We start from the raw sequence: 25345 nt of genomic DNA on the forward strand, positions 1-25345 counted from the left end.
TCGTTGTCACTATTTAATTTCCCAAGGACATTCTTGCCATGCTTGCCCTGTGTCCTGGGTGCCTGCCTGCTTGCACCGAGCACCTCAGCAGTGGGCTTGCATCCAGAAACCTCCACGTTCTGAGACGAAAGGCCTTTTTAAACTGAAGCCCACTCTCCTGGTTCAAGAAATAACTACAGCTGACAGCTTGTTGGACATAAAACCGTTCCTTTTGTTTATAAACTGGCAGGAAAATGGTGGTTAGTAACCGTACACCTGCTCCCACTGCGTTCTAGCAGCAACAGATCCGCTTCTTTGAGGAAAAGAGGTAACCGCAAGAACCAGATTAAACAGTTAAGACTACGGCGCCACACCATCGAGGTGGTGGTCGCAGCAAGGCACATTCTTCCTGAGGCAAATGCTGATAAATAATTCCTACTGCGCATGGGAAGAGCTGCCTTGGAATCCAATATGTCTGATGCGGGTGCTGTGCTCCTGTGAGGAAACGTGTCAAAGGGCTTTTCCAAGGATGGCTGATGTGGCTGCTGGTTCCACCCCCCATGACCCAAAGCCAATAGTTTCACCATCCACTGAGCTGTATGTTGTTAGCTACTCTGTGTAGTAGGGCAAATGGTTTTCAGTTTGAAAAGTCAGATACGCCAGGAGGCCTATCAAGGCTGTGATTAGGTCCAGCTGAGACCCATATTTAGCCTCTAGATCTTGGCGCCAACAGGAGCCTTGGACCTGCCCTAGTCTGAACCTCCCACGTGTCTGTGGGGCCAGCCATCTGCACCATCCCTCCCCACAAGTCAGTTGGTTTGATTACTGCAGTCATCAGGAACCAAGACTCCCTGGACAGCACGCACAAGGGTATGCTCGCACAAGGGTATGCTCGCACAAGGGTATGCTCGCACGAGGTTCATTCTTGGAAAATGCTTCCGAGCTAAATTTCCATGTTTGAGTACGGCTCGTGAGTTGATCCAGTTCCTGCTTCTGGTACTCTGTGGAACAAGTGATCTTGGCCTTGAAGTGGGCCCACAAACTGGGCAGAATGAGACACTGGCCAGGGACAAAACAAGTAATCAAGTTCGTCAGGGTGAGCAGCCATGATTGGAGGCATGAGGAATACATAGTTGCTGGAAAGACAAGGTTCAGGTTTGCTTTGAGATTGCATAGCATGGTGACACTTATAGGTAACAGGGCAGAGACAGGCATGCCTTCCGGAAGGTTCTCTGTTATTGGTAAGGGTAGAGTCCAGTCGAGAAGCAGCATGAGTCTCCTGCTCTGTGTCTGTCATGTGGCAACTGGTGGCTTTGCCCAGAAGCCCCTGGGCCAGGCATCCCAGCAGGGATTGTGGGAGGTCTCAGTCTTAGGCCTCTTCTCCCACTGTTGAGGGAGTCATACTTATTTTCAATTAAAAATAGCTAATGTTTGCTGTTTCCTTTCCCACATTGTCTCATTACCCCAGAGCTTCAACTCTCTGCCTCAAAATGTTCCAGGAGGCCCAGACCCACATACGATGACCGGCATTCAATTCTTGCTCAGGAGATAAACACTGTAGGTGTCCACACAAAGACTCTTTGCCTACTCTCAGTGGAGGACTGGGGGTAGGGTGGAGAATCTTTCAGGCTTGGGCAGGAGGCAGGTTTGACCTCAGGTTTGCCTGAGTCTAGAACTGCCACTGCCTGCTGGGCACATTAGACCTCTCCTCACTCTCCAAAATGGAGTTACATATCTTCACCCAGCAAGCGAGCAAGCGATCGAGCAAGAGAGAGCATAAATATGAATGAGAGAATATGAGAGAATAGTTCATTCCAGCCAACTGTCATCTACATGGCCCAGTATTGAAGTCACCGGCCAAGTGACAGCCCCAAACGGGTTTTTATTGCTTAGAACATCCCTACCCTCCTCCTGTGGTTCTGTGAGCATCCTACGGGCGGCCAGGACACACCCATGCCATCGCTAGAAAGTAACCCTGGCTGCAGGCTCGGTAGAGGCTGCCTGCAGGAATTCTTAGGAATTCTCAGTGACTGGAAGGAGATGCAGCAAGGCTCTGCCTTCTCCAGTATGCAGGTGCGGGCGGGGCAGGTGTGCGCTGCTGCGCAGGCGCAGAGCGTGCCTGCCTGTCGCTGCCGCCCGCGCCGGGGTTACTATCGGTCAATGCTCGCTAGTAACCTCCAGCCGGCGGCAGCGGGGAGCTGCGCGATTGGCTGCGCGCACCGGGCACTGTTGCTAAGAGGATGTAGCTGCTCTAGGGGGCTGAAGAGGTCCCGATGCTCCCTCCTCCACCTTCCTACAAAGAGCAAAGCCCCTGGTCACACTCTCCACTCCAGGTCCAAAAGGAACCCAGAACTGAGATCTTCTCCAACAGGAAGGCTCTGAAGCAGATGAAGCGGGACGTATTACAGGATGAATATGTTGATGCACATGGTTGTTTCCTATTTAAGCTTAATCGGGGGATGTGGCTGAGTGGGAATAAGGCAGCAGATACCAGAATGCTGAAGCCTTCTCTGTGTGCGGGCTATGACCTTCAGGTTTTGATCAGACGTGTGTTTGTGTGTGTGTGGGGGGGGGGGCTGTGTGATGTATGCTTTTATACCGCTGTTTAAGGTCAAAGAGCTCTAGGTCACACCCTTTTCCAAGAGACACTGCTAGTCTGTGACTCCTTGGAAATGGTTTTATTTGCTTCGTGTTCAGAGCAGCAGAAGGCATGAGAGGCAGACCTTTCCTCTAGGACCAGCTCTAAAAAAGAACCAGGGCGTGTTCCCAAACCATGGAATTTCCCTTAGTGGATCCACTAAGCCAGCTGGAATCCAGAGGGCTTCCCTGTCCCAGCTGAGTCACTTCCATCCCGGAGACCACAGAAAATGAACAATAGCTGAACTCCAGGGGGGCATTTTGTAGCGCCTGTGTCTGTGTGCTCACAGGTGTTAAGAAAAGCTTGATTTCTCACATTTAGGTAACTGGAAGGCCCAGGACAGGGCAGAACAGGAGGTGTCACGTCATGCCCTCCCTGAGGACCAGGGCCTTCTTGAGATGCTGGCCTGATGGCTCCTTTGGGCTTAATTTAGGTACCCTATGAAGTGCTAAGCAGTATCATACATATGGTCTGCTCAACCTTTGGGGCTCCTGCTCAAGGCAAGGAGACCCCTTGGGGCTGGTGACTTCTCTGGCTTGTAGTTTTTTTTTGTTTTTGTTTTTGTTTTTTTTTTTTATTTTTGGGTTTTTTTTTTTTAATTATTTTTTTGCTGCTTGCTTCTTCTACCATCATTTTGTGATGGTAGAGTTAACATTTTGCAAGAGAGAGGACCGAAGCAAGCTAGAGATGGGTGGTGGGAAGTAACAGTGATACCATGAAAATGTCTTCTGTTTCCTGGGGGGGCGGGGAGGGAAGTGGGCGGAAACCTCTTGTTAAAAGAAGGAAGTGTGCATTTATGATAACTGCGGTTGCTGAAGACATGACCACATGCTACCAGCAGCAACCCCGTGTAGAAGTATCCTTAAACTCCATCTCCTGAGGGACCGAGATGTTGGCGCTTGGAGCCTCGGGCTACACACTGAGAGAGCTTGCTGGAGATATTTGTCCCCTCCCTCTGGCCTTCTGACTCTAATAATGGTCTTCAAGACATTGGAATTTCCCCAGGAATCTCAGACTTCTAGAAGGAAAAGGCCAAAGAGGAACTTGTCCCCCAGGGCTGCATTTCACACGGTTCTGACAACTTGTTAGCCATCCTAGCAGGAGAGCCTGGAGCCCAGACAATGGTGGATCCATGGTGGGTGCTAGGTGGGCAGACATTTTGACTGGGAGTGCTTAGTTATATAGACACCCTTCCCTCTGTTTGAACCCGAGCCTCATGTCAGCACCCTCAGTTCCAATACCCTGGAACTCTCTTTGTTTTTCCCGATGTGGCTACATAGAGTAAGCCCCCTCCCCTTTTTAAAACTATTATTTTGTCTCTTTAATCAGCATATTGGGGGCATGGCTTATAAAGGCCACCAGGGATGGTTCTCTCTGTCCCCAACAACTCCAGTTATATGTCTCAGAGACTCACGGCTGCCTTCCTAAGACTTACACTTGTGTCTCCCTGGTGGTGAAGATCAGAATGGAATCAACCTTCCTTTCAGAGCCATTGATAAACACATCTTACTAAGGACTTGGCCCTGCCCTGTACAGGACGGGTCATAGCTGTGCCACACCTGAGAGGCCCTCTGAGAACTCTCAGGTCATTGGGTGATGAGTTCTGCCTCTTGGAGACTATATTAAAACATCCTCGGCATTTGTGAGTGGCCAGGTGGAAATTTCCACCATTGAAACAGAGCCGGGTGTAAGCAACATTACACTTCAGAGTCTGCCTCCTGAGAGAGGTTAATGTAGGTCATCTTGGGAGGATGTGAGACTATCGGGCCCTGTGTATTTCTGTCTTGTGGCTGGATCTTCATGATCGAACACGAGAAAACAGTACCCACTGCTCTAACTGGCAGCTGCAATGGGGGCAGGAGCTATGTGGGCAGAGGGGCGGCCGTGGCACCTGAGGCCAGGCCTTGTGCGAGCATCAGACTTCGGTTTATGAATATTTACAGTAAATTCCGTAATCTTATAAATTTACAGAAAACACATCTCTCATTTTTACCAAGGGGGGGTGGTATGTGTGATAAATTAAACTACACTCTGAAGTCAGTTTGAATTTCGCTTCTCTGTTTCTTATGGTTCCAAGTCTTAGCACCATGTAAGACCATTCCAGTAAAAGGAAAAGGCCAAAGGAAGGGACCAGGGGAAAGGTTGGGAATGGAGGTGTAAAACTCACTTCTCAACTCACCAGCAGGGCACTGGATGAGTCTTTACCTTCCCTAGAAAATAGAGCACCAGAACAGCAATAAACCATATTTTAGTGGGCCAGACAGCTTTGACACCTACAAAGTGTTATGCCCCACAGGCACGACTGAATAAACAGCATTGTGTGTGACATCAGAAACCAATAATATTAGAATCAATAAAATGGATGTAGTCATTCTGAAAGAAAGTGTGCTGTGATACCAGGTTTTCCAAGCCAGAGAACATGGTGGTTGGTAGATGCTGGCTTAACCTTTCCTGGGCCCTGTGTCCCAAGCCCCTGCATGTCACTACTGCTTTTGTAACAAGATGTGTGTTCAAGACCGATCAAAGTCACAGGTCTGTATGTGGTAGAGCCCAGAGTGACCTGGGATGTTACCTCCTAAGTCCTGGACACATCTCCACTCTACTTTACCTCAACATGTCTGTGCGTCATGTGTACTTCTAGAGTGGCCTCCATGGTTGGGAACAGAACACCCTCCATCCTGGCCAGCCCTCCAAGCAGCTCCCACAGGCAGACAGACGTTCATGGCACTCAAATTAAGAGCCTTGGCCCGATTCCTTCAGAATCGAGGAAGCTGCAGGAACTATTCTAGAAGGTTCTTCTAGTCATTTGGACGTTCAGTCGTCTAGCACCTCGTTCCTCAAATCAGACCCAGAGAAGGGGTGTGTGACGATATTACCCTACCACCTCTGTACTAAGTTACCCTCTCTTACAGTGCTGAGAATGCTATGCATGCTTGTCGTGGGCTGTGAGGGGAGCCGGATTATGCCAGAGAGAAAGGCAGCTGAGGATGGTGATTGGGTCAAGATAGGATGCCAGCCAGCCTGTGTGTGTTTACAGCAACCCTGTAAGCACCATTTTCATCCTGTCAAAGGAGAGACCACAGCACGAAGATCAGAGAGACCCCGCCGATAACAGGAGGGACCCCAAGGCAAAGCCCAACACGACTTGATTCCTGAGTTCCTCCAGTTTGACCCTTGAGGTCCTATGAAACAGTCAGTGACCACCGAGGAGCAGAGCCACCCAGGGACCTTGAACACTTCCGTGCTTCCTGCCTACAGTAGCTTTCGGAGAAGGGGGAAGCAGTTAACCTAGAGACAGGTTTGGTGAGCTTGGGATGTTTCAAGGGGCGGAGCCCCCCCCCCCCAGCTGGTCTCCCCAGGTGACACCTGCAAGCCATGCTTGGGCAGAACAAACAACCATGCTTGGAACATTCCAGGCTTACTCACACTTGGCCAGCATGACCTTCAGCTCCACCCATGGGAGTGAGGGCACGGGGAGTAAGTTTAAGAGGGCATCAGGCTGTGGGGCAGGCTCAGAAGGAATTTGGCTGGCATCAAAATCTGCAGCCTTCACCTCAGCACTCTTCTAGGTCTGCCATGAAGTATATGGGTCTCTGAAAGCTTCCACTGTTTCATAGGTGTGTGGTGAGCATTGAGCATAAGGTAGAGAAGCTACCCCTCAGGCTGCTTATGAAGCACCAGACTTACCTACCACCTCTCAGGGCCCATTGATGAGGCAGAAAGTTCTGGAGACACATGCCATTGTCACCCTATACTTTGACTTTTAGATTTCCATATAGAAAATAGTTTTTGTTTTTTTTTCCAAACCTGGGCCCCAGGAAAGGACGTTGAAGCACGCCACGGGTGCGGATGCAACCTTTTAATGGCGCCCTCTGTAAAGTTTGTGCTTGAGAGTTCCACAGTCAAATTACACATTTCCCCTGACAGTTTACAGTGCTCCAAGTAGCTTTACAACGTTGTGCTGGGCTGTCTGTATAGCTATCCTGGGCCACATGAGGCCTCAGACTGAGGTTGGGTCCATCAAGATGGATAGATCTTGATCCTGGAGTGAACCGGTGAAGCAAGCATCATGGGTGCTAATGGATTAACATTGTGAACTCTCTCTTTGGGGAGGACTCATGGCCTCCAGGAGTTCATTCGGTTTGCATCACAGTCCCACCCCCTTCAGAGTGGACCCCGACAGGGTAGTAGTAGTCCATGAAGCTGTTTGTGTGTTGGTCTTTAGGGCTTAGAACGCAGTTGACTCTGTGCTACTCTGGTGCGTCTGATGTACGTATGTACGTAAGTATGGACAGACGGACGCACAGCACTGAGAAGTCCCATCATCCTGGCTGTGCAGATCCAGTCTGTGGGGAACTTCAGCTTGAGAACCGCTGGTTCAGATCAGTGAGGAGTGCGTGGCTACCTGAGAGCCACACTTGATCCTTTGAAAAGCAGGCTCAGGAGGTGTCTCTGCTCATCTTTCCCCTGGAGTCAGGGTGGAGGACCACTCGCAGTGCTCCAGGCAGCCCCTGCACGTCCCCTTTGCCCTAAAAAGCACTAGAGGATCAGTGAGAAATGCAGACGGTGACTTCCGAGGGCAGGGAGGGCCCGGTGCTATCTCCATTGTGAACCCAAAGAGCTCCTCAGCTCCTTTCCTTCCTGGGGATCTAGGCTGAGGAGCCTTTCCCCCAGATTATCTGCCAGGGACAGCAGACATTGGTGCTGAGTCTAGGGCAAAACTCCCGGGTTCAGCAGTTCCTACTACTGTTCTTTAAGCCAGTGTGGATTTTATTTCTGTCTCGCTGACCCCAGAGATGCATTCCAACTCCCCCTAGTATAGACCTGAATGAGCCGGTGTATCGGTCCTTAGTGATGGTGGTGGAGTGGGCATGGAGCTTAGTGGAGAGTGGGCAGGGAGACGGGAGCTGAGGTTCCCTCTACCGGCTTGGGAAGCAGGTTGCCTAAGCCCCAGATGAGGCAGCTCTCACCTCCATCACTGTCTGCCAGCTAGCCCTGAGGTCTGCCACAGAGGATGCCCTGTGAATGGAGGACACTCATCTGTCCCAGGATCCCAGGGTCCTGTCCTGTCAGAAGGGTAGGGAAAGAAGACCCATTCCAAAGAAGGACCCATTCTGACCAGGGAGCTCTTTGTATTCGCCCGCAAACCCTTTCTATCTTTGGCTGGAAGAAAACTCAGCCTCTGTCACTGGAAACAACATAACCATTTGCAAAGCCTCAGGCAGCCCTAGGATAGGAACATGTCATGGGTGCAGGCAGGGGTTGGCCAGTGCATATAGAAGGCATACAGACCCTGTGGCTCACTGGCCTCTCTCATTGTCCAGCCCCACTGAGGTGGCTGAGCAGAACTTGATTATAACGTGTCAGGACAGAATGCAGTAGACATTTCCACAGACCTCTGTTCCAGGCTCTCAGGATCAAGTAAGAAACAGGTAGAGCTGGGGTGAGGGTCAGTGGTAGAGCCCCTCTCTAACAGGCACAGACCCTGGGTTCGGTGACTAGCACGAAAGAGAAATAAAACCCAAACTAAAACCTGCAGATAGTCAGAACACGAGCAGTGCCTGGCCAGCACAGTGTTGCACCAGAAGCCCCGGATGCTTGGTTTCCTGCATCTCCTTCCCGCAGCCTGATTTCCATATTGTCTGACTTCGAAGTTCTCCTCGCTCTTGGGTAAGGAACTTCAGTGTCTCCTTATTTAAATAACAACAGATTCTAATGTGTAAGGATCATAATCCCCACCATTTTTAAAGACCGCACTTAGGGCATAGATGTGGCCACACTGGTTCTAGTGTCCTGGGGGAGGGGACAAGGGAGGCTGTTTATTACTCCTGCTGATGGAGGGCTGGGGTTGTTTACAAGCAACTCCTATCCCTACCAAGAAAGATGTGGGAAAACGCCCACTTGCGGCTCCGGGTGACCTTTGCATAGGGATGTATCTTCACACACAGGATTGATGGGTACCAGGAAGTGACTTGCTAGAGTCAGACTCAGAGGGGTGGGTAAGAAACAGGGTGTGAACACCCCATGTTTGTCAACAATGCTCCTCAGTCACTGGCCCAAAGCTGTCCTGGGGATGGGGGTGGGGATCAAAAGGTGCCAGGCACCTGGAGGGAAGGTGGTGTTTTGGTACACCCTGGGTACCCTGGTGCAACCCCAGGCTTCCTAAGGAATCTGTATGGCTATGCTCTGTACCAGGAGGTGTGTGAGATGACATAAATGCTCATCAAATAAATGCTCGTGTCATAGGACCTCCGAGAGACAGCAGAGTCAGCAACCAAAGGAAAGACCGAGCCTGTCTATGAACAGACCCGCCATTCAGTCCGTAGGTAGTGCATGGGTTGAGGGCTGTAGTTATACAGATGCTTCAGGAACTCTAAAACAGCTGTCTTCTCAGTTGAATTCAGGATGCGAGAGCTGGGCAAAGGGAGACTCTTAACCCTCATGCTCCAGAGGCTGCCCCAGGGATCCCTCCTGGGCCAACCAGGCCTTCTGTGCGTATGTGTGGTTCTTGGTGCTTGCAGTGGAGCACATGGTAGCTTCCCTGGCTGACTGGGGACAGGAGGGGGACAGGACAGGTAACAGAAGAGGAATGAGACCGAAGCTGTTCTGTCAGTCATGAGAAGAAAGCATGGGGAGGCCCAGGGCTTGGATAAGCATGTGGGACCCTCCTAGAGCCAGAGGAGGGAGCAGCCCAAAGTAGAGATGAGGGCAGAAAGGTCATTGTCCCAGGGCATCTGGATTTGTGAATCAGCCATGCGAGCAAGCGCTCCACAGAACCGAATTGGAGGACTCCCACAGAGGGTGTCCGTGGGAAGCAACTTCTCAGAGTCTTCAGTGGGTCTAGAATAGCTCCGAAAGGAATTATTACGAGGCGGTTCAGTTCTGAGAGATACTGGCAGAACAGCCACGCTGCTCTGGTAATTTACTTGTTAATAAATATTTCATAAAGCAGCCTCAGTCCATGAACATAAACAATAGCCAGGGCAGCTCTGCCTCAGGGGAGAAAGAGGGAGGGGGAGGGGGAGAGAGAGGGAGGGGAAGGGGAGAGAGAGGGAGGGGGAAGGGAGAGAAAGAGGGGAAGGGGAGAGAAAGGGGGGAGGGAAAGGGAAGGGGAGAGAGGGAGGAGGGGGAGAAAGGGGGAGGGGAGAGAGAGGGAGGGGGATATAGGGAGAAAGGGGGAAGGGGAGAGAGGAGGAGAGAGGGAGGGGGAAGAGAGAAGGCAAGGGGGAGGGATAGAGGGGAGAGATTGATTCAGTCACAGCTTTAACTCCCTGATGTGAAAGACTGAAAAATAATTCCATGAGCATTTCACTTTCTTTGCCATTTTGCCCTGCAGACAGTGAGGAATGTCGTCTTATGGTACAGTGACATGTGTGTCTGTGCAACGTGTGTGTCTATGCATGCCTGTCTGTGTTTATAACATGACTATTTCTTTAAGTTAGAAAAGGCCCTTGCCCAGCCATGCCTATTTTGTAGTTTATAAAGTGCTGTGAATCCACTGTCTAAAACACAGATGGACACATTTGTATCTTTCTACAATATCATAGATGGACACAATTGTATCTACTTTTTACAATGTCTATCGGAATCTATTGGTTGGCAATAAATTCCAAGTCACATTACCTTCATGGCCTTTAAATTCACCAAGAGTGGCAGAATTCATCATTTATGACCTTTGGCAATCTCTGGTTCCTTTATTCCCATGTTTTTTTTTGTTTTTGTTTTTTTTCTATTCTTTTTTTCGGAGCTGGGGACCAAACCCAGGGCCTTGCGCTTGCTAGGCAAGCGCTCTACCACTGAGCCAAATCCCCAACCCCTATTCCCATGTTTTTAATGACACGTTTTTGTTTTCATGCATGTATCTGTGTGTGGCTACCTACAGAGGCCAGAGGACATCTGGTCCCCTGGAGCTGGAGTTAGAGGTGGTTCTGAGCTTTCTAACCTGGGTGCTGGGAGCCAAACCTCTGCTCTCTGCAGAAACAGCAAGTGTTCCTAACCACTGGGCCATTTCTTTAACTTTCTTTATCTAATCCTGTTTTAATTTATAATGTTAACTCTTGGGGTATGCAGTGGATTTCACACAGCTATAGAGATGTTACCCTGTTCGCAGAGGCAGACAGCTGATTGAGGTGTAAGGAAAGTCTCCATCGGGACCAGGTAAAGATTTACTCAGCAGGTTCAGAAAGAGTGAGGCGCAGCATAGCCCATGTCCGACTTGGTGGCAGGTGGCCTCCAGCATCAGCTGAAGTGGGTCACGTGTCCCCAAGAAGGAGAAATGGGGATACAGCCCAGGGACAGACAGATGGAGCTCTTTGCTGTGGTTTCTCTCGTGATTGAGGTCTTTGGGGAATGACCTGACAGTGGTCCATGCTGCAGATCCCTTCAGCTGCTCAAGCATCCCCGTCTAAGGACAATACCGTGTGTGATCACTAGAAAGAGGAGTTAGTTAGCAAACCGCAGATACACTCACTATAGAATATTCGAGAACACCAAGTGAGAAAAACACCCCTGGGACAGACAGTACCGCACTGTTTATATAAATTCCAGAAGCATGCAAAAAATTATTCAGACTCTTTAAGGACGAATATAGTTAGGCAGTAAATAGAGAAAGAAAAAAAAAAACCAGGAGGATAAAAAATTCAGTAGACGTGAAGTGTGGGGCAGAACTGGAGACTGCGATCGGGAGGGGTTGAGGCCTAGGAGGCTGAGTGGGTGTCTCGGACTGGAGACAGGATGGTTGTCGCTTGAGTTTTCCTGTAGAGACTTGATCAAACACTGTTCACCTCCAGTTTTAGTCTGCTTCCTGTTGCTAGAAGAAACACTCTGACAAAAGCAACTTAGGAGAGGAAGGTGTTTGTTTGGTTTATACTTCCAAGTCATAGTCTGCCACTTGGGGGGAAATCAGGGCAGGAACTGAAGCAGAAGTCATTGAAGAAGGCTTGTTTGTTTGTGTCCAGGTTCACCCTTAACCTGTTTCCCTATATAGCATAGAACTACCTGCCTAGGGAATGGAACCACCCACAATGGGCTGGACTCTCCTACATGGATTAACAAGACAGTCCCCACAGCTGTACTCCCAGACCAGTCTGATTTGGACAGTCCCTCAGTGGAGACTCCCTTCTCAGATACATTGAATCAAGTTGACAGTTAAAGGTAACAACCAGGATGCCTCAGATTGGGAACTGAACACACCAACCATTACACATAAGTCGGCATGGTGAGCCAATGACTTTGTTGGGGTTAGTGATGGGAACATGCGTGAGAGTTTCCATAGGTGTATAGGTGATTTAGACAATAGCATCATTAAATGTTCACCCTATCCTGTGTGACAAGTCACAGACACTGCCTCCCTGGAGGCACAACTGAGGGACAATCTCACTTGAGATCCCCTCTTCCCCCAGCAGACATTCACTACTTTTATAACCTCAAGGATTAGTCTCTTAAGCCTTGTAAGTTTCTCAGGTGTTGTAAAAATCCTTCTTGTCCTGTCCCCTGTCCCCTTCTTCACTCTGTAGTGTCTGAAGCTTGGTGACAGTGGCTGAGAGATAGTTCATATTAGTGACTATACTGGCTGGTTTTGTGTGTCAACTTGACACAAGCTAGAGTTATCACAGAGAAAGGAGCCTCCCTTGAGGAAATGCCTCCATGAGATCCAACTGTAAAGCATTTTCTCAACTAGTGACCAAGGGGGGAGGCCCAGCCCATGGTGGGTGGTATCATCCCTGGGCTGGTGGTCCTGGGTTCTATAAGAAAGCAAGCTGAACAAGCCAGGGGAAGGAAGCCAATAAGTAACATCCCTCCATGGCCCCTGCATCAGCTCCTGCTTCCTGACCTGTGTGAGTTCTGATGCGGACTTTTTTTGGTGATGAACAGCAATGTGGAAGTGTAAGCTGAATAAACCCTTTCCTCCCCAACTTGCTTCTTGGTCATGATGTTTGTGCAGGAATAGAAACCCTGACTGAGACAGTGATGCTGACGTAGGTTTACACTAATAGTAAAGGACCCAAGCACTGAACTGGAAGAGTCAATGAGCATCTGGATTGTAGGCTACAGGAAGTGAATGTGAGACTGGGAGTGGCTTGAACATCTGAGACCTCAAGGCCCGCCCCCTTAGTGACGCACTTCCTCTAGCAAAGCCACACCCACTCCAACAAGGCTTTATCTCCTAATAGCGCCACTCCCTATGGACCTGTGGGGAGCCATTTTTACTTAAACCTCCACACTGGTTGGACTCTCTAAGGGGTGTGAAATGGCCAAGACACAAAGGGGACAGATAGATGTAGTGACCCCTCCTGGAGAAAAGGAGCTGCTGTGGGTATTGACAGAGGGGTCTGTAGGGCCTAGCCATATGTCAAGTGCTTCGTATTTCTCCCGCCATGCCTCAGTAGCACCAGATGCTAAGTAGATGTCCTTGTCTCCAAGTTACAGGGAGAAGGCATGGCCCATAGGGATATATGGGGCTATTTCCAGATCTCACAATGTATGCGCTAGGTTGGGGGGCGTGGCTTATCAAATCCGTGTGCTTCCTGGAGGCGTAAAAACTGGTTCTAAGAATGGGCGGGGATGGATCTACCTGGCCAAATACATGTTTGGGAGACCAGATGGACAGCTGAGGGAATATTGAGTGTAAAGGGTGACGGACAGAACAGCTCTGTCATGGAATGTGACCGAGAGCCGCAGGCTGAAGCAGGTGGAGTTGGTCCTATGGGAAGGTTAGTGGGATTTCATCAGGAGAGAGAAGATACTGAGTCCGCCATGGAGCCTGGGCTCCTGCATGGGCCTCTCCGGAGCTCGTAGGGTGAGGGATGCTCCTGCTTGGAGTGGCTGCTGTCAGAGCAGCAAGGGGGAGGGTAGTCCAGGATGTAGCCTCCACCCCCACCCTGAGGTCATGTTGTTGAAAACCGGAGTAGAAGCTACCCTTCAAGCAGCCATTTCTGTGCAGATCCCCGAGTTGCCTCCCAGGCACGACACACATACCGCTTATCTGGGCATCTCCAGATGTCCATGGCTGCTGGCTGCAGGGAGGAGAGCAGAGGGCAGTGAGCTGCCCTGTTCTTCCGGGAAACCTCACTATGTAAATACTCATGGAGCATAAGGCCAGGTGGTTACCAGCCAAGACTTGCTTCTAGAAGCTGTACCGTAGTGCTTCAGTGGGGCGTAGCTCTGATGTCACTCAGAGCTGACAAACCTCTCTACTCACGGCCAAGAGGCATGGGAGCGCAAGGACCTAATTGGCTTGGGGACTAATGGAAGTCATCCTAATCTTGCCTGGCCTTCCTCTTGAAGCCTTGCCTTTGAGTTTTGAAGGGTTGAACTTGGGTTCTCTTTTACTGTTTTTGTTTTTGTTTTTTTTTTTTGTTTTTTTTTTTTGTAGCACTGGGCGTTGAACCTTGTGCTTCATACATACTAGACAAGTACCCTTCCACACAACCCCATTCCCTTTCATTTGGTTATTTTCTGTTAGGAGTCAAGAGTCTCACTAAGATATTCATGCCGGACCTTGAACTTATGATCTTCCCTTCCCAATGTCCTGAGTGGTTGGGATTTCAGATGTGCTACCAAGCCCCTGATCACCACTCAGATTTCAACCCTGCTTTGGTGTCAGATCTGGGCAGGCTGTCTGAGGAGAGCGCCCTCTCTGAAGTCATTGCAAGCCAAGTGTGTCAGGATAGGACAGGGAAGCCAGGACCAGTGTTGCCATGGAAGGGAGATGTGGGCCAGCAGCCAGCACCACAGGTCTGCAGGGTGCTTCCCATGTCTTGGCATGCCACATCCGGTGTTACCAGAGTCTCAGCGTGCAGAGGGCCAGGCATGTTCACAGTGCTGGCCTTGCACCAATAGCTGGCGAGACTCAGGCTAGTCTGAGGGCATGCATCGATCCTGGCCCCAATCAAGGCAGTGCTCTCCCAGCAGGAGGACTTGCAGTGTGAAAAGGATTGTTTGGAGACAGACCAGAAGCTCAGACCCAGGTCAGCACATTCTTTAGCTACCGAGGAGAGCTGGTAACAGAAAAGATCCAGAATGAGGCGCAGTCCGGCAGCTGTGACTTCACGTTCTTTCAGAACCTTCTTCACAGAGAACCCTTGAGTCACCTTGGAGGTCAGCGATGCCATTGAAGTATACCCACCTGGCAGGTGATAGGGTGGGCCTTGCACCTCTAGTATGGAGCCTCATGGGGAAAGAGGTGTTTGGAGGGCCCGGCCAGTACCCATGAGCCTCTCTGTCTGGTTCCTAAGACCCAAAATGGAAGCTGCCTGGTGGCATACAGGGAACAGTCATATGGATTAGCCAGCTGTTGGCTTTGGGGATAGAGGGAAGCTAGAAGCGAGGAGGGTGTGCTCGACTCATGAGGGTGTGGGGAAGATGAGAGGCCATCTTCCCTCGAATTTCCTGTTGTATTTATGCCCTTTCTTTTCTTGATGTCACCCTGTGCATAGAACAGCTAGACCTCTGGATCTGGGTTGGAAGGGCAAATGGCTTCTGCATACATGTAGGGGGCCAGGAATTCACAGCACAACATGTGAGGGGAACCATTGGCGAGGACAGTAAATTAGGGGGCCCAAGTGACCCCAGTTAAGCCCATCCAGTAGAGCCAGAAACAGAAGGACACAGGGCTCCCTGCTCTGCAGTTGTGTATTACTTGACAGAACACAGTGCTGGTGTAAAGCCCCTGGTGGATCTCCAAAGACTTGGGTCTTAGTTAGGGTCTTACTGCTTGTGAACAGACACCAAGACCAAGGCAAGTCTTATAAAGGACAACATTTAATTGGGGTTGACTTACAGGTTCAGAGGTTCAGTCCATTATCATCAAGATGGGAGCATGGTAGCTTCTAGGCAGACACAGCACAGGAGGAGCTGAGAGTTCTACAACTTCATCTGAAAGCTGCTAGGAGAAGACTGGCTTCTAGGCAGCTAGGATGAGGGTCTTAAGCCCACGTCCACAATGACACACCTACTCTGACAAGGCCACGCCCACCCCAACAAGGCCACACCCACTCCAACAAGGCCACACCCTCTAATAGTGCCACTCCCTGGGCTGGCGTAGGAGATCTCCTATGCCTCTTCCAAAGAGAGGCACAGCCAATGGAGCATCTGGGGATGCATCACAATGTCTTCCTCAGGTACTGGTTCCCCATGACTTAGACAGATTCCTTTGTACCTTCAGGTTCACGTGTCCCGGACGCCATGCCCACCACCATCACTGCTCCAAGGCCCCTTTGTCCTTTAGGAAGCACAGAATACCAGGAGCATCCATTTGATTGACAGGGTTAGATTTGTCTCCTGCTGTGGCTGGCTGGCTGTACAGAAGGTCCTTGGGCATTGGGGGAGAAGCCCCCCCAAAGAGGGCGGATTACATACCTCTGGGGCTGGAAAACTCAGCAATATTGAGCACTGGCTGCCCTTCCAGAGGTCCTGGGTTCGATTCCCAGCACTCACACTGTGATTCGCAACTACACATTCCAAGGGATCTAAGCCCTTCTTCTTGCCTCTGTGGTCACCACGGCGGACAGACACACATGCAGGCCAAACGCTCATATAATAATGAGATACGAATGATGAAGAGGAGGGAGGAGAAGAGTCCGTACCTCTGTCTTTTGGGTCTTTGGCTTCAGAAAAGGCAGGCAATGTGTTTTGGAGCCAGATCAGATAGGAGCTAAAGAGTGGGGATGGGGGTGGGGAGGCAGGGAAGTAAGATTAGGGTCATCCTAGGAACACTAGCGTATGCAGAGGCAGTTTGGGCCTTGGGTGTAGAGACCGGGGCAGCCAGATTGCCTTCAGGTTAAGGTTGATGGGACATTTGGGATCCCATCTGGAGACCTCATCAGTACGGTGCCATCGTTTGGACCAAATTGTTCAAATCATGCTTGGAAAGAGACTACCTTCGCTTTTTAGAAGCATAAAAGTCCTATCTAACAGAAAGCTGCTCCCTGAAGGCCAATGCGGGTAACCACCAGCTTTATACGTGCTAGGGTGGGGCCAGCCCGGCTGTGATCTCAGGACCTAGCCTAAGTGTACACGGGTTGTGTGGTTCAGGTGTGTGCATGTCTGTGATGGATGAGTGTGGACACCGTGTTGGGGGTGTGGGGGAAGGGGATAGGCTGTCCCTATGGTGTCTGTGGCAATCTGTAGGCACATGTGGGGGGAGGGGGAATAGGCTGCCCCTATGGCGTGTATAAATGTGAGTGCACTTGGTATGTTCACATATAGACAAGAATGTCCCAGAACCCATGCTGACAGTCCCAATAGGCTGGAAAGCTGTTAGCATTTACATTTTGTCTGTTCTTTTCTCCCCCCCCCCCACCCCCTGCTCCCAGGCTGAGTTATTTAGCTAAGAAGAAGCAAATCTTCAGCCTCTCTTCATTTTATTTGTATTCCTTTCCTTGGCTCTGCTACCTGTCTCCCTAGGGAAGGTATGGTCATCCTGCTTCCCCTACCATTTTCAGGTTCTACCAGCTCCAGGCCCTGAGGCTCAGGGATCCACACACACTTGCCTCTTAGCAGATGACCTCAGACTGCCTGGCTCCCCTGGGAGTCTGGCTGGGGTTTATGGTCCAGCCCTTGAGAGCTTTTGTCTTCTGACAATCTGCCTGTCCCAGGAAGAGTGGGTGGAGTCCGGTGGCCTTTGCGTAGCCCAGACCCAGAGGCCTTATGGACAATTCTTCCCTGAGGCCCTGGAAGTTCTCTTGGCCCCCACAGCCTCTCCTCCCCCCCCAAAACAGCAAAGCACTCCCTGCTGTCCCCCCTAAGGGTGCCTAGGTCACAGGCATAGATTGCATTCCACCTGGGGACAGCCTGTTCCTCGGAAATCTACAATGGTTCTCCACCAACAGAGATGCTAATAGTATACTGTCAAGACATACGTCTCCCTTTCTTCCTTGTGGGTAGGTTTTCTAGCTGCCACTTATGGGGTGACCTCTGTCTGCTGAGCCCCTGGAGTGCCAGTCAGCAGACACTGGCCTGCAGGACAGTATCCATCCGCCGTGGTAGTGGCGGGTTCTGGTAGGGCAGATGCTGGGGACAAGATTCCTTCCAGACTGACAGGCATGCACACGAAAATGGATAAAGGGGGAGAAAGAGGAAGGACTGATTTGTCCGTAGGCAAAGGAATGTATGTAGTCCTGACTTCTAAGAGAAGAAGCTATCCAGCGCCGACCTGGCTGTGTAAAGCAAGACTCTAAAGCAGCTGCCTGTCATGTCAGGGGAAGTGTGAGGGGGCCTTCTAGACCTGGTCATACACACCCCGTCTGTTGTGTTTTTCTCCTCTGAACTGTATGGAGGGAATTTGCACTACCTCAAGCTTTCGTTCCACTGGTAGCAGCTTCCAGTTCCTGGGGGTTCAGTAGGAGGCGAGGTTCCACCTTGGAGTGGAAGCAGCATTAAGACATCGTTTGCTCGACAGTAACCCCAACTCCAGCCTAGGTAGATAAGTGTAGTAATGAGCAGGCACCCGGGCATTCACTACCCCCTTGGTGATGTCATTTGGGGCCCCTGGAGGTCCACCTCTATCCCCAAGGGGCAGAACTCTGTCTGATGAGCTGTAGGAGCTTGGCTTTGTACAGGAAGAGCTTCTGCCGTCCCTGGCTTTGCTCCACACCTGCTCTTCTGTCTGTCCACCGGAGGCGAACTGACCTTTCCCGCTGAGTCACCTCCTTCTGCTCTCCTGTGTCATCATCGTTGTCCTGTAGGGGACTGGTTCCTCCACAGCTTCGAGCTTCCCTCAGTGCCCCTCCCTATGTTCCTGGGCCCCCTTTTCCCTTTGGGATGATTCTTAGCCCTCTGGGGTGACAGCTGACAGCCAACCTCCTCTACTTAATGATTCAGTCTCTGAGCAGCAGACTTCCTGGCTCTAGCTTCCCCTTCTCCCTGCCTCACTTAAACAAGGCTCCGGGGACTCCTCGTCCAAATTAAGGTGGCACCTGTGTCGGGTAGGGATGTCCAAGTGTCCCGTCTGTGAAAAACAGTTAAGACAGTGCAGAGGGCGTTCTCTTGGGCTCCAGCCTTCTCAGACCTGGAGGTTTGGGTGCTTGCCGGAGCCTGGGGGAAGCCAGGGAAGTTCCCCCACCTGTCCCTGGCTCCTGAGGTCTCTTTGGACATTATGCACAGGGACTGGAACGTGACGCTTGCCTGTCTCCATAGGGTGGGCTCTTATCTGACACCACACCAAACATGGCGTCTCAGCCGGCACCGTTATCTCTGAACTGGTTGCCCTTATTTATCGTTTATAAAACATTTCCACAGGATGCTTGAAAGCCATAGTACTCTGGCTTGTTTCAGATGTGCATCTCTCCTCTGTCCCCGCCACCCCCTTGTGCCCCTTCTAAAGATCCAGGCAGAAGACACTTCCCTAGACATTTGATGGGACCTTAAGCCCTTTCAATTGTCCAATAAACCAATCAACATCCCATTGGTTGAATTGTTTAATCCTAAAGTAATTGTTCATAGCTCGTGTACAAATTATTTGTGTCTATGTAAATACGTAAGGGGTAAGTAAAAAACCTTGCCTAGACAATGCCGAGCTGATTGCCCGTTGGCACAGGCACACGTGTATCCTGTTGGGAAAGGCAGAGGCCATTTGGACATGCGCTCTGAAAACCTTAAGCAGGATGCATGTGCCGTGATCGTGGATATAAGGCGTGAGGTCAGTCTGGGAAACCGGCACAACATAAAGCAGGCACCAAGTCTGCTTCTAGCCTAAAATGTCGCTGAGTCGTTCACGCCGCACCGTGGGAGACTGTGCCCCAGCAGTTCAGTGTTGGGGTCAAGTAAAGCACGCAACAGTCGGGCCAATGAACCCAATGAACCCAATCTGCATTTTGCAGGATACAAGACCCTTTTGAAAGGGATCTCTGGGAAGTTCAACAGTGGAGAGCTGGTGGCCATCATGGGTCCTTCTGGAGCTGGGAAGTCCACACTCATGAATATTCTGGCGGGATACAGGTGAGCAGATGCTAGCAGAGAAAGCTGGGCGAGGGACGGGGCTGCTTCAGTGCGGTCTCTGGGAACGTTCTGTTAGCCGTTGGCTACCAGAAGTTCTGCTCACATGGGCTCCTGTGAGCCACGTGTGTGGATGAGTACATTTGTGCTTGCATGCCTGTGTGTGTGTGTGTGTGTGTGTGTGTGTGTGTGTGTTTGTGTGTGTGTCTGTGTGTGTTTTTATATGTCTGTGTGAGTTGTGTGTGTGTGTGTTTGTGTGTATGTCTGTGTGTATGTCTGTGTGTGTGTCTGTGTGTGTATCTGTGTTTGTGTGTGTGTTTATGTGTATGTGTGTGTGCTTGTGTGTGTTTATGTGTGTTTATGTGTGTGTTTGTGTGTTTGTGTGTTTGTGTGTGTGTCTGTATATTTGTATGTGTGTGTCTGTGTGTGTATCTGTCTTTGTGTGTGTGTTTATGTGTATGTGTGTGTTGCTTGTGTGTGTTTATGTGTGTGTTTGTGTGTTTGTGTGTTTGTGTGTGTGTCTGTATATTTGTATGTGTGTATCTGTGTGTGTATCTGTCTTTGTGTGTGTTTATGTGTATGTGTGTGTTGCTTGTGTGTGTTTATGTATGTGTTTGTGTGTGTTTATGTGTGTGTTTGTGTGTTTGTGTGTGTCTGTATATTTGTATGTGTGTGTCTGTGTGTGTATCTGTGTTTGTGTGTGTGTGCTTGTGTATGTGTGTGTGTGCTTGTGTGTGTTTATGTGTGTCTGTGTGTGTTGTGTGTGTTATATTGTGTGTGTGTCTCTCTGTGTATGTGTGTGTCTGTATGTGTATCTGTGTTTGTATGTATGTGTGTGTGTTTATGTGTCTTTGTGTGTGTTGTATGTGCATTTGTGTGTCTATGTGTTTGTGTGTCTGTGTGTTTGTGTGTCTGTGTGTTTGTGTGTGTCTGTATGTGTGCTTGCTTGTGTGTGTGCATGTTTGTGTGTGGTGTGTGTGTCTGTATATGTGTGTGCTTGTGTGTGTGCATGTTTGTATGTGGTGTGTATGTCTGTGTGTGTGTCTGTATGTGTGTGCTTGTGTGTGTGCATGTTTGTATGTGTGTGTGCTTGTGTGTGTGCATGTTTGTGTGTGGTGTGTGTCTGTATGTGTGTGTGCTTGTGTGTGTGCATGTTTGTATGTGGTGTGTATGTCTGTGTGTGTGTCTGTATGTGTGTGCTTGTGTGTGTGCATGTTTGTATGTGTGTGTGCTTGTGTATGTGTTGTATGCTTGCATCCAGAGCTTGAGAATCCATGAAGGAAAAAGCACAGAGAAACAATACTGAAAGTCTGTATCTGCTGAAGGCTGCATATGCATAGAGTATGGAGAAGAGACCGTAGGCAGGTGGACAAGGCAGCTTCCCAATACCTGGACAGCAAAATGTACTAAGGTCAAGATCTGGTCAGAAGCAATAGTCAGAAGACAGAGAGCCAATAGTACAGCACGATGGACAGACAGACGAGAAGGAGGCGCTGCCATGTCCAAGGCTTGCCCTTTCCATGGTTGTTCAGGTCTTAGGGATATCACCACCTCCAAGGTCATGCCAAGATCACTCATCTATGACTGATTCTGAGGTGCTTAAGAAAGGCTCTCTAAAATCCTGTTCTCACAGGTTTCCCTTGGTAACTAGAGCAAGGAGTAGCCTCAGCAATAATCCATAGCTCGCCGTGATCAGAAAGAGTTAAAATCCCATTCTCAACTATTCGAACCTGACTGGCACACATCTTTCAAAAGAGAAATCTGATGCCACCATTGTTACCCTGGCCATGCATCAGTGTTTCCACACTCTGTGCCTGTTAACTGTCTTGGCTATCAGACTGGCTGGAGCGATGTGGAGAGGCCTTCAAGGGACCCTTGTTTTCCTTAATAATGTCCTCAGAGGACAAAGACGAGACTGTTGATGACACATTGTAATGGTTCTGTTCCATTAGTGGTTATTATTAATCTCTTGCCATGCTTAATTTATAAATTGCACACACACACACACACACACTCATACACACACACACACACACACACACACACACACAGAGAGAGAGAGAGAGAGAGAGAGAGAGAGAGAGAGAGAGAGAGAGAGAGAGAACACGAGCGCTCACATATGGAAATCATGGTCCATACTCCTCATGGTTTCAGTATCTGCCTAGGACACATGTCAGTTACTGTCCTGTTGCTATGGCCAAATCCATGTAGCAGAAGCAACTTAAGGGTGGAAGGATCTGTTTTGCCTCACAGTCTCGGAGGGAATAGCCTTGGGAAGGTAGGCGTGGCAGATGAAGCAACTGGGTTTGTCCCTCAAGTGAAGGCTTCTACGTCCTGGGACTGCCCAGGAAGCAGATAGAGGGGAGCCAGAGGCAGAGCGAGGGTTCAATCTTTAAAGGCCTGACCTCAGCGACCCTCCTCTACCGCCCAGGCCCCACAGCCTCCCATATCAGAACCACAATCTGAGGATCAAATGTTCAAGCACACCCTGTGGGAGACATTTCGGGTGCAAGCTAGAACATGGTATCGTTCCTGAGAATAATGAAGGACACCTGTGATAGTAATGATTTCAATTACTGGGGGGAGGGAGAGAGAGAGAGAGAGAGAGATTTCACCCATCCATTAGAGTGCTGAATTGTTTCCTAATATCAGAAATTATGATTGTTTTTTTAAAGTCGTCACTCTAAGCTCCTCTTCCCATTTAAAGACATTTAAATGACATTCCCATTTAAAGATCAAAGCTAACTTCTCAACTCCCAGAGTCCAGAAAGGGAGGAAGCACAGTGGGATAGTTTCTTGGGACTGGCTGGTTTCCAGACTACCACAGAAGTTCCTAGAAGACCACGGGTACTTGTGTATCCCAGAGATGTGGAGTCAGCCCTGACAGGCTGGGTGCCCAGGGAAAGCCAAGGGAGCTGCCCATTGTCTGGGAGCAAAGTAGGACCCACTATAAAGCCCTGGGCCTTGGCAGTGGGCCATGGGTACACTTGTGGTCCTGGGGCACTTGGTGTAGTCTAGGTTGCAGGTAAGAGTAGCCATTGGTATATACCTTTGCCCCGTGGCTGTACTGAGGGACATCCCCAGACATCTTTGGTAGGCAAAGAAAAGCCATTTCCGAGTGGTCTGATAAATATGCCATCTGGGAGAAGGCCTGGTGTGTGGCTTATCTCCCTGCTGATCACTTGTTTCCCGCAGAGTACCAGTTGGGTACTCTGGATCGCTCATCCTGTTGGCATGGTGAATGGCCCTACTGGGAGGAGTCTAGGAGGGAGGGAGGTCCCCTCTCTTGTTTGCTTCTCCAGACCACCTGAAGGTGAGGTGCAGAAGGACCTGGCTGATGACCAACTTTCTTCTCGCTGATGACCAGCTTTCTTCTCTCCTTGGCAGGGAGACGGGCATGAAGGGGGCAGTCCTTATCAATGGTATGCCCCGCGACCTGCGCTGCTTCCGGAAGGTCTCGTGCTACATCATGCAGGATGACATGCTGCTGCCTCACCTCACTGTCCAGGAGGCCATGATGGTGAGCCACCCCTGTCCCCGGCACTACCCAGACCTGCTACACTCGGCCACATCCGGTCTCTTCTCTCTAGCAGTTTCAACCCTGGTCTTGCTGCCTGCCCAGTGTTCTAATAGATCTCGTTTGGCAAAGTCTCAAGCAAGTCCCTGAGGTCATTGGTCACTAAGTTGAATGACTGTTTCCATGTTAACTGCCTTCATATTTTCCCTACGGGCTAAGCACCAAAAGCAACCCCGGGGAGGAAAGGGTTTATTTCTCCTTACAGTTGTAGTCCATCACCCGGGGAATTTGGGGCAGGAACTAAAGCAGGGCCATAAAGGAATGTTCCTCTTTTTTTTTTTTAAAGATTTTTTTTATTTATTCATTTATTATATATAAGTACACTGTGCTGTCTTCAGATACACCAGAAGAGGGCATCGGATCTCTTTATAGATGGTTGTGAGCCACCATGTGGTTGCTGGGAATTGAACTCAGGACCTCTGGAAGAGCAGTCAGTGCTCTTAACCACTGAGCCATCTCTCCAGCCCAGGAATGTTCCTCTTACTGGTTTGCTTTTCACAGCTTTCTCAGCCTCTTATAGCACGTAGGACCACCAGCCCCAGGGCAGGGGTGAGGGGATGAGGGGTAGAGGGTAAGGGGATGCGGGGATCGGGGGAGGGATGGGAAGGTGGGTGGGAGGGGGTAATGGCGCTTACCCACAGGTCAATCAGACTGAACCTTTTATTCAATTGAGGTGTTCCCTCTTTCTGAATGGCTCTCACCTGCGTCAAGTTGACCTAGCCTAGTAGGCACACCCCTCTATCTCTGTCCTTGGATCATTCTGTCTTTAATGGAGTGACCATTCTCTGAGATCTTCATTAGACATTTCTGTCTGCCAGGTAAAAGACAGAGTCAACCATTGTCAGGTACCACAAGGCCTAGGCTGTCCAGGCTCTAGGGAGCAGGGATAAGTGGAGCCTCTAAGAGTGAAGAAGCCTTGAGGCGGGGCTACAGGTCTACCAAAGCGGTGTGGGGATTCTGGGGCGGAGCCTCTGGAGTCTCTGAGTTTCCTGTCTAAACTCTATGGGCCTTTCATGATGTTGCCTTAGCCCCTGGGCTGTGGCTTCCTCATCTGTGAGACTAACCTGCTGTTGCTGGAGTAGTGGATGAGCATCGCAGGGGAGAGTGGGGGAGGACCTGGACCTTGGGGCTCATCAGTGCTGTCCTTACAGGTCTGCCCTGATTACATTCACTCTCCCATGTCTTCTCCTTGTATCTTCACATGAGACTCCAGTGCATAAGTCCAGGAGGAGTTTAAAAATACTTTTCCCGCCAGAGCCATGCAAGTGACCAGATGGAGCCTATGTCATGGGTTTTCCAGGAAAACCAGGCTGTCCTCTCTGCAGAGACCATGTCCACACCAATGCAGGAACTCTGGGCCTCTAGGGCCATTTATTTTATAAAGGCCTACCCCACCGTCAGTGACAACCCATGTGATCTCATTGTCGGTAGAAGAAGCCTCTAGGGTGCCTCTCATTAATGGGTGAGATTAAAAACTAACACAGCTCTGGTTGGTAGCCTCTGCTCAGGTCACAGCTCAATTCGTGCCTAGCTGGCGCTGTTTCTCTGCTTTCCTGACACTGCATAGAATCTCGGTAGGATAGGTCTCCCTGGTCCTGATGAAAATTTTGCAAGAGGCTCTGCACTTTGGTAGCAGATGGGATATTGGCAGTCTTACACGGAGAGGTCTTGCCTTTGTGTTCACAACTTGAACTGGGCAAAGCCCAGACAGTGGCCACTACAGAGCACTCTGTGTGACTCCAGGGGAGTCATAGATCAATAAAGAAAAGTGGGTTAGGGTTTCAGATCTGAGATCCGTTCTTCCACCTGCTCTCTGAGGGCCCTCAGGGTTACAACTCATTCTTCTGCCCTACTACAAGATAAGAGGACACCTGTCCACCTCCCAGTCTCCTTGAACAGTGGCTTCCGGGGAGATCTGCTTGCTTACTTGGTCTCTAGTGGAGCATTGGTGGGCTTAGAGGATACAAAAGGATTTGTACACAGACGGGGCCAGGCAGCCTACTGAGAAGGTTTCCCTCACCCCAGGGCTCGTTCTTCCTGTGCTTGTCTACTCCCGTGAGTCCCTGAGTGACCCTCTGCGTTTTGGGTGACCCGGTCGTAATGCTTGGTGAGGCACTAGTGGACCGTGTGGTCGCTTTGACTCTCCAGTTCCTTCCCTGTCCTTTTGGTGGCGATGGTGTCTCCTCAGGGTCTTGCTGTGAAATACATGTGTTTTC

The 25345-nt window shown here is 50.1% G+C and overlaps 1 protein-coding gene across 1 annotated transcript in view; it reads left to right on the forward strand.

Moving 5' to 3' along the window:
• The window catches only part of Abcg1 (ATP binding cassette subfamily G member 1), a 56257-nt gene that overhangs the window by 13119 nt on the left and 17793 nt on the right, over window positions 1-25345 (forward strand). Inside the window, exons 3-4 of the mRNA NM_053502.2 lie at window positions 19438-19555; window positions 22940-23072. Of these exons, the coding sequence (NP_445954.2) occupies window positions 19438-19555; window positions 22940-23072 (251 nt within the window). The remainder of the gene's footprint in view (window positions 1-19437; window positions 19556-22939; window positions 23073-25345) is intronic.

Source organism: Rattus norvegicus, chromosome 20 (genome assembly GCF_036323735.1).
Source record: "Rattus norvegicus strain BN/NHsdMcwi chromosome 20, GRCr8, whole genome shotgun sequence".
In the NCBI taxonomy this organism is placed as follows: Eukaryota; Metazoa; Chordata; class Mammalia; order Rodentia; family Muridae; genus Rattus; species Rattus norvegicus.